The sequence below is a fragment of the Nematolebias whitei genome, chromosome 16 (assembly GCF_014905685.2).
Source record: "Nematolebias whitei isolate Nwh7 chromosome 16, NemWhi1, whole genome shotgun sequence".
NCBI lineage: Eukaryota > Metazoa > Chordata > Actinopteri > Cyprinodontiformes > Rivulidae > Nematolebias > Nematolebias whitei.
Genome location: NC_056513.1, coordinates 7,488,351 through 7,497,409, shown reverse-complemented (window position 1 = coordinate 7,497,409; position 9,059 = coordinate 7,488,351). Strand labels below are relative to the sequence as shown.

Here is a 9,059-nt window from a genome sequence, read left to right as displayed (position 1 = left end):
CGAGTCCATTATGAGCAGACGGGTATTCAACTTAAAAGGCAAAGCAGCAACAGATCAACGGGTTTTGCAAAGACCAGCTGCAAAACATCTGAAGCTCAGGATGCTGGCCTCCAGAAACCCACATCCTGGTCCAGGAGCAGTCACCTGGAGGACAAAAGGAATCCTGAAGAGTCCAGATTTTCAGAGCCTGCAGTACCTGGTTCTGACAGCAGAGTGAGTCCAGACTGGTTCCTCCAGAGAGATTGACCCACGAGGTCCAAACTGCAGCAGGACTTTCATTTAAAAAAAGGAACTAAAGTGTTCAGAAGCTCCCTTCACCCATCCCTTCTCAAAGAACCTCCTAGAACAGGGCTATTCAACAAAACTGCTCAGGGGCCAGACATCCAGCATTAAATTTAAATAAACTATGTTTTACAATGATCCTTAGCTTTAAAATAGTTTTCTTGCATTGAATGATAAATGCAATAAACTGAACCCAAACCCACCTAAATATAAATAAATAAAGTTACAGTAACTCATTGGTGGGATGGACTGAAGTCCCACAGGCGCCGCCAGTTGAATAGCCCAGTCCTAGAAACTCCTTGAGCTGCCCCACCCCTCAAAGAAACTCCGAGTCGGACTCTGCAGATTCAGAACATTTATTAGATGAACATTAAAAACAGAACCAGTCCATAAAAAATGTTTTCTATTTACAGCATCCTGGAGCAGAATAAAACCTGGAGCCGGAGCGTCTCCGGGCCCGTCTCAGAGTCCAAACATCTCCTGCGAGGCGTAGGTCATGTAGAGGAAGCCGTCCTCGTCCTGGTGGTCCTTGTAGACCTGTGCCATGGTGAGGGACATGCTGGGCAGCCCGCTGTTGTTGATGAGCAGGTAGAAGGCCTGGGTGGGCAGCAGGGCCATCCGGTTCCTGAGGACAACCAGAACCACATCAAAACCTTGAACCCAACAAGCAGCTCGGGCCTGATCCAGACCCAAAAGAAGCATTCTCAGGACTGGCACCAGTTTTAACTTTATAAACCACTAAAGGAAAACCAGAACCGGGGACTGGGCCGGAACAGGAGTCTCCCATCTCAAGTCCAGCAGGGTTCATTCTGCTCAGACTGAAGCACGGGATGATCAGAACCCTGAAGGGTCCAAACAGAACCAGAACCGTTAGTTTCATGATGAGCTGAAGGATTTGAAAGGTTTAAAAATTTAAAAAAAAAAAAGCAGTTTAAACTTCTCAAAGTTTGATCTTTTGTTTTGTTATCTGGGCCGACGTGCTCCTCGCCTGCGAGTGACGAAGTCTCAGATAAACTCCAGAACTTTATCAGATGGATTGAGTCACTGGACCCGGTCCAACATTGATCCGAGAGTTGGATTAAAGTTCAGCCAGAAACACGTGACAAGATTCTGCTGAGTCACTGAAGCACCAACAGCTGGGAAATGTCCCAAACAAAAACAAACCCAATCAAGAGGAGGCCCGTGGGCCAGATATGGTCCTTTTAAAAAAAAAAAAAAAAAAAAAAAAAAAAAAAAAAAAAGGCGCTTTTGGGACAAAGCAGCCGAACCGCAAACTGGTCTGAACATGAAACCACATAAACCAGCTACTCCACATCCAGCCTCGTTAACCTGACAGGGTCAGCAGTAACCATGCCAACAGAGCTGGTCAACACAAGACCTGATCCAAAAGGCAGGAAGTTCAGCGGGCCAGGAAACAGCTAAAGTCTAGTTAGCTACGCTCTGCAAGAGTCAGGACTGAACACAGTTTTGTCAGAATGAGAAACAAACTTTAGACCATGAAAATAACTTAAGAACGACTCTCAGCTACTACCACCAGATTCTAGCTCCGTGTCCGTTTAACTGATGGAGGCGGTGCTGGCCATCTTGAGTCACATATACTCCAAGAAGTAATTTGATTAGTGGGTCTGTTCCTTTTCAGTCAGACGGGCGAGGACCCGGGTAAGTGACGAGCAGAGAAAGGAGACTGCGGAGCAGCGTCTGCAGTATTGTGGACTCTGTTCCGGTCCATTGTGGTGAAGAGAGCTGAGCTGCAAGAAGCACTCCTTTAGCGCTTTGTCCATGTTCCTACCCCCATTTGTGGTCCTGAACTCTGGATGAAACCAAAAGAACCAGATCCTGGATCCAGGTCTAAAAAGGAGTTCTCTACAGGGTAGCTGGACTTTCCTGGGAGATCAGGTGAGAAGTTCAAGTCTCCAGGAGAGACTCTTGTAGAACAACTGCTCCTCCACATCCAGGAAACAGCTGAGAAGGTTCAGACATGTGATGAGGATGGACCCTGGACACCTCCTGAGGGAGGTTTTGGACATGTCCAACTGGGAGAAAGCCCAACCCAGTACACTCTGAGAGACCATGTCTCTCAGCCGGTCTGGGGACACCATAGAGTCCTACAGGAGCTAAAAGAGATGGCTGTGGAAAGAGAGGTCTGGACCTCTGATCCTGCTGCTGCCAGGAAGACCCCGAGTCCAGGACCAGACTGACGGCAAGGATGGACGGGCAGACAGATGGACAGGTCTCTTTACCAGATACTGAACATCTTTAATGCTTAAAGTGAGGATACACTTCTCACATTCCAGGAGCTAGACGGGTCCCTTCAGCCGTCCAACATGATAAAATAAAATAAAAAATAAAAAAAAAGAATTAATCTGAAACTTTGATTTGTTCAGAACTTTTAAAAATCATCCACATGTAAACATAATCACCCGGTCCTGGTTCTGAAACTGGTTGGGTTGTGCGCAGACCAGTACCTGATGATGGTGACGAACTGGGTCATGGAGAGCTCGTGCGGAACCAGAAACTTAGTTTTATCCAGAGGAGGCAGATATTTCTCCTTGTCATAGCGCTCGATGATGACCTGAGAAGAGAAACGGGTCAGAACCTCCAGAACCTTCAGAACCGGCCCGGATCTGCTCCACACACTCACCGGGATCTTGTTGGGGAACTTGGACCGAATCCCAGCCACCTCCTGTTTCCTTGTAGCTGCAAAGAAAAGAACAGAACCGGATCAGGTTTAAAGTCGGAACTTTTCATAGGTTCTGGTTCTGATCCTGGTCCGGGTCACTTACCGAAGCTCTTCCTCTGTTTGAAAGGTTTGTTCTGCAGCGGGGTTCTGTCAAACGGAGCCATGCTGGTTCTGGGACGGACCTGCGGCTCGGAACCGGGCTTAAATAGAGGCAGCTGTTGCACATCAGCTGATTAATGCGTGGACCGGAACCACAGCGCCACCGTCTGCGGGTCCGAACCGGCTGCAGAACCGGTTCAGAACCGGCTCAGCAACAAATGAGAGATATATGATCAAAGTTAAACAGATTATTGAGTCCAGAAGCAGAACAAAGAGCTTTGTTTGTTTGTTTGTTTGTTGTCTCTTTAAAACAGTTGGTAAATAAAAACACTAAATTCTTCTAAAGTTTATTTGTTTTCAGCTGAATGTTGTTTTGTGATCAGAAGCAGCTTTGAAGTAAAAAAGAACGATTTGATGTTTTTGATCAAATCTGTGAGAAATCACGTGATGAAGATGGAGCTCTTTGAGGGGCTTTTATTTTGACACGAAGGGTTTGATCAAAGTTATAAACTCCTGAAAACAAAATATTTTATTATAAAAACTTTAAAGTGTTTTTATTCACTTTGTCTTCAGTTAAAATAATTATTTAAGCAGACTTCATCAGTGAGACGCTGTCATTATTATTACTTATACTATCATTATTATTATTATTATCATTATTATTATTACTATTATTATTATTAATTCAGCGGCGCCACCCTCAGATCAGAAACAGGCTGCACCTTCAGCAGCTTCAAAGTTTCCCTCAATGTTCTTAAAACTTTAAAAAATTAATTTAAACTAAAAGTTTAAATAAAATAAAACACCTGAGACTTTAAACTCAAATTTATGGGTTTGATACAGCCTCAGACAAATCCATAAATTAAAAACTATTTTTACTAGACTTCTTTAATTCTGTTATTTTACAATATTCATTTATAATGATGTAAATATATTTACATTAAAACTGGCAGGAAGTTGAAAAATTAATATAAGACAATAAATCACCTGCTGATGATCATTTAGTTGTTGATTGTTATTTATTTGTGTTGTTTTTAATTTAATTTAATTTATATTTGGTATTAAACATGATTTTAAATCAGATTGTGAACGAAAACCTTTTCAAACCTCGTGTCAATCATCTGGAGCCAGCCAATCACCTGAGCACGTTCAGAGCTGTGGGCTTGGCTTAATATGTCTGACGTCATCACACAGGTGAGTCAAGCTGTCACGTGCTGAATGCAGCAAGGTCAGTAATGAAGAATTGTACTTTCAAAATAAGAGTTTTTCAGAGGAGCTCTCCGATTGGTCAATGTAGGACGCGCCCAGCAGTTTGCGAAGCGTTTTAGTGGACGATAATCTGGAAGTTCTGCTCTCGGATTGGACAGTTTGAGGGTAGTTCAGGTAAAAAGCTAGCGTGGGAATTTAGACGAGAACAGAACGATATCCTAAAACATTGCTGTTTTTACCTGAGTGGCAGATTGTCTAGCTCGAAATGCGAATAAAGGTAATTTATTTGTGTAATTTTATTAAAAAACAATGCTGGTTGAATTTATTTGAGTTCAAATATCTATTGAATTTAAAAAAAAACTTTGATCTGTAATGTAAAACTGTTGCTCAGTATGTTTCTGTAACCAGAGTAAAACAACCTCTCCATTAAAACTTTCAGAAAACTCCTCAGTTTGTAAAAACAAACAAAAACAAAAAAAAATGTATTTTTGATTCCATTGCGCAGTTTTAAACGTCTTAATTTGAAAGTCCGGACCGGAAGCAACATCCTGTAAACACCGGAAGCTTCACGGCGGACTCATCTGACAGCTGGGTCAGACAGGAGTTCTTCGGTCCCGCGCTGAGAACTGTTGTTGGACTGTGTTCCGCCGCTCAGGACTTCGAACCGAGTCGGGGGACAGAACCGGACCGAACCAGCTCTTTGCATCGCCCCGGTCCGGTTCGGCCACAATGGACGAGCAGGCGGGCCCCGGTGTGTTCTTCAACAGCAACAACAACTCGGGTTCGGCCGGCGTTGCTGCGCAGCCCGGAGAGTTCGGGGGGGAGGCGGCCCGGGCTCAGTACAGCATCCCGGGGATCTTACACTTCCTCCAGCACGAGTGGGCCCGGTTCGAGGTGGAGCGGGCTCAGTGGGACGTGGAGCGGGCCGAGCTGCAGGTAAGCGGAGGAGCTGCGAGCTTCTCGGTTCGTGACACTTTCTCCCGATGTTCTCTTGCTAACAGACTAGCAGCGTTTGACGCTTCCGTGGTTCCGGTCTGCGCGTGATGTTCGCGCGTGTGTGTTGGCCAGGTGAATCTGCGTGTTGACGTCACTTTACCTGTGTGGGCCGTGACACGAACAATTGCAGTTCCATTATCGGACACGCAGCAAGTCTGGCAGAATTTGTCCGATTATGGACTCACAGTGTTTGTGTCTGCCCTGGTTTTCAGTGCGGGGTTTCCCCGCATAGTTCTGAACGCAGAACCTCAGCTAACCGGTTCAGAACAAACAGACAGCACCACTTGGTCAAAAATGTGAACAATTACAGTAGTCGCACAATTTTTATCAAACTATTTCCGGTTTCGTTGTAAACAAGTTATACCAATTATTTAAATTTAGTGAGGGAGTGTAATGAACAGTAAATAATAAATAAAGTGATTAAAAAACAACTTAGTCCTTCCACAGAATAACTCTGGGAGCTGTTGAAGCTGATTTAACAAGATTTTAAAACGTTTTATTTTTTCCTGACGTCACTATGGGTGGGTTGGAGTCTGACGTCACTACAGGTGGGTGTACCTGTGTGGCAAGCCATTTTAACATAAAATCGGATTCACCACATATTCCAGATATCTGAAATTGATTGACTAGACACATTAGTTATTTAAGATATCTTTAATTATATTTTGATTAGTCAAAATACTATTTTGAGAGATCTCTAATTTCATTCTGACTAGTATAAATGACGTCAGATTTACCAGGAGAGAGAAATGGAAGTAGCAGATATGAAGATGCTAAGGTTCTCCTTAGGAGCGACAAGGATGGAGAAGATTAGGAATGAGATCATCAGAGGTACAGCACAGGTTGAACAGCTGGAAGATAAAGTTAGAGACCAGACTGAGATGGTTTGGACATGTCCAGAGGTGGGACAGAAGTTTGGACATGTCCAGAGGAGGGACAGTGGTTTGGACATGTCCAGAGGTGGGACAGAAGTTTGGACATGTCCAGAGGAGGGACAGTGGTTTGGACATGTCCAGAGGAGGGACAGAAGTTTGGACATGTCCAGAGGAGGGACAGTGGGTATATTGGTACAAGGATGTTAGAAATGCCAGGAAAAAGACAAAGAGGAGATGTATGTCCTGATGCATGCTCAATAATCCTGGTAGAAAAATCTAAAAAAGTTAAATCTGGTCCTCTGGACATTCAAAAACAAACAAAAAAAATTGTAGAAAACGTTTCTACAATTTTTTGTTTTTATTTTTTTGAATGTCCAGAGGACCAGATTTAACGTTTTTAGGAGATATATGGATGCAGTTAGAGAGGACATGGAGGTAGTTGGAGTGAGGACAAAGTGAGATGGAGGATGAGGACTCGCTGTGGAGACCCCTGAAGAGTGAAAAGCCGAAAGAAGAAGAAGAAGTGCACATTGTTTGTGGATTAGCAGCTCGGGTGTTTTTAATCAGGCTTCTTTGTTGGAGCTCAACCTTTCTTGGTTCTGAAAGGAAGCAGTCAGGAGTCACTTCCTGGGGTTCTGTTTGGGCTGCATCATGTTCTGTTCATCAGAAATATTCTGTCACTCCTCAACACACAGTCTCTGTTCTGTTCTTTGATATTTAATAGTTTTGTACTTCTGTAGTTTTCTGGTTTATTAGACAGAATGAGCCTTTAACAGAGACTCCTGTCAGGAGGCGTTCGGAGCGAGATGTACTTTTTCTACTAAACAAAACATTAAAATAAAAGTCATTCATTCGAAAATCCTCAGCTCATTTTTTTTATTTTTTTAGTAAATCAGTTTAAACCCACATTATAAATGTTTTGATTCAGTTTTTGATCACATCCTCAGAGGAACCATCAGATCATTTCAGACTAACCAGACCTTTTCATCAGAATCAGAACCTCAGGCTTCCTCCTCTCATGGCTGCAATTTCAAAACATGCCACTGATTTTTATTCAGGTTTTTCTTTTTTTTTTTGGTTACATAAGTGAGGCGCTCCTCCATACTTAAAGGGAAGTACTTCCTGTTTACCTTCTCTGCAGCCAATCAGACGGCAGCATCTCTCAGCTGATCGACGGGTTCTCCCCGAGGTGGAGGCGCTCTGTTTCGATCCAGGCTTTTATATTTCTGCTCATGGAGCAAAAACTGAAGCAGCTCAGGGTCTGAAACCAATTTAAGCTGAAAATCTGTTCCCTGAACAGAGAAGAACCTCTGAGATGAAGGGAGGAGGAGGAGCAGGAGGAGGAGAATCTGTTGTCCTTAAACAGACTTTGTCTTTATTGAAGGAGAACAGGTGATGACATCATATTTAAACTATAAAACCTAAGTTTTGTTTGTTTTCTGTTGAACTTCCTTCCTGTTTCGCTAAAATAAAAGCCTTCCAAGAGGATGTCAGCTGATCCATAACTAATTTTAATGTGAAAACTGACTACAACATTCCTTGGAGGAATGCATATCATCCGCCATCTTTCATGACCGAGTTTTAATCAAAGATGGCCACCGCTGCCACCTCACCAGATGTTAAGGCTCGAGGTGTGTGTTGGGATGACTCTCAGCTACTCCTCCATGTGAGGAAGTTAGCACCATTATGTGTCAGTGGAGGTAGATTAGCTGTGGCGGACATCTTGAATGCCCATCAGCTGTGGAACTTCCCGTAATGACCTTCTGACAGTTTGATCCAGTTTGTTGTTGTCAAGAAGATCCTGTTTATTGGACTGGGTTGGATGTGAACTGCTTGTCGGAGCTCTGATCGGTTCAGTTCTGGGTCACAGGGTGACACCAAACCCACCCCCCACCCACTTCCGGTCGGCCTTTTTGTCCTTCTGTAGCTGCCGTATGGAGAAAGTCACGCACACCTGCTTGTTTTTGCAGACGGGTCTCTGCTGAAGGCCACGCCTCGATGATGTCATCAGGCTTTGCTTAGTTCCCCAGCAGTGGGTCTGCATACTGGTCCAGTTGAACCAGAACTAGGGTCAGGTCAAAGGTCAGATTTGTTCTTGCTTGAACAGGTTCAAGTCTGAGGAGGAAAATGTTTTAGAATGTTGAGGACATTAAACATCTCTTGGTGCATTCATGTGTTGTTGGGACATTTGGGGTCATCTCCCATGTAAACACGCACCCGGTAGATCGGCTCCTGTGCGCTCCTCATGATGCTCAACTCCCCCACACTGAGAGGCTTTCTGCCACAGAGAGGAGCTGATCCGATCCGAGCGTAGGTGGTACCTGCAGAACCTCACGGCCCGGTTCCTCTCCGTTTGAGAGGGAGCAGAACCCAGATCAGGTTCTGAACAAACCCCAGGAGGCAGCGGGCCAGCTGTTGTTTACTAAACAAACAACAACAAACTGAAAGACAAACACTGATCCTTGTAGTTTTCACACAGTTCAGCAGAGGGAGGCTCTCTGCTTTGAACCCAGCTTCATCTCCTCCTCCTGCTCCTCCTGCTCCTTCTCATTGAGCCTCTCAGCTGTTCTAATGAAACTACAGCTTCAGAGCTGTTCGTCTCGCTGCTCCTCTCACCCTGCCATCTCCTTCATCTCGTCCTCCACCTCAGACGTTTTCCTCATCACCATCCTCATTTATCCCCCCTCCTCCTCCTGCTTTGTCTCCTCCTCAGAGGAGACGTCATGGTGATGCCGACAGCTTGGGCAGCTCTGAGGTCCTCACTGCTTTTTGTCAAACACAGATGAGGAATAAATTGACTCAGAGTTCTGGTGTTGGTATGAGATGTCCTGCAGAAGGAGGAGGAGCAGCATTGTGTTGTGACCCTCCTGCAGAAGGAGGAGCAGCATCGTGTTCTGACCCTCCTGCAGAAGGAGGAG

General features: G+C 44.5%; 2 protein-coding genes across 2 annotated transcripts in view; one reads left to right on the top strand and one right to left on the bottom strand.

Annotated features, from left to right (window-relative positions):
* Positions 1–622: 622 nt before the first annotated feature.
* On the bottom strand, positions 623–3,159 carry map1lc3c (microtubule-associated protein 1 light chain 3 gamma). The gene is made up of 4 exons (XM_037690116.1): positions 3,066–3,159; positions 2,924–2,979; positions 2,748–2,854; positions 623–907 (listed from the first exon to the last, which is right to left on the bottom strand). The coding sequence occupies exons 1-4, from the start codon at positions 3,124–3,126 to the stop codon at positions 745–747; spliced, it is 387 nt and encodes a 128-aa protein (XP_037546044.1). The 5' UTR covers positions 3,127–3,159; the 3' UTR covers positions 623–744.
* A 1,685-nt stretch (positions 3,160–4,844) lies between these two features.
* LOC119422290 (striatin) overlaps positions 4,845–9,059 on the top strand; it is a 24,345-nt gene continuing 20,130 nt past the window's right edge. The window contains exon 1 of the mRNA XM_037689614.1: positions 4,845–5,206. Within this exon, the coding sequence (XP_037545542.1) occupies positions 5,000–5,206 (207 nt within the window). The 5' untranslated portion in view covers positions 4,845–4,999. The remainder of the gene's footprint in view (positions 5,207–9,059) is intronic.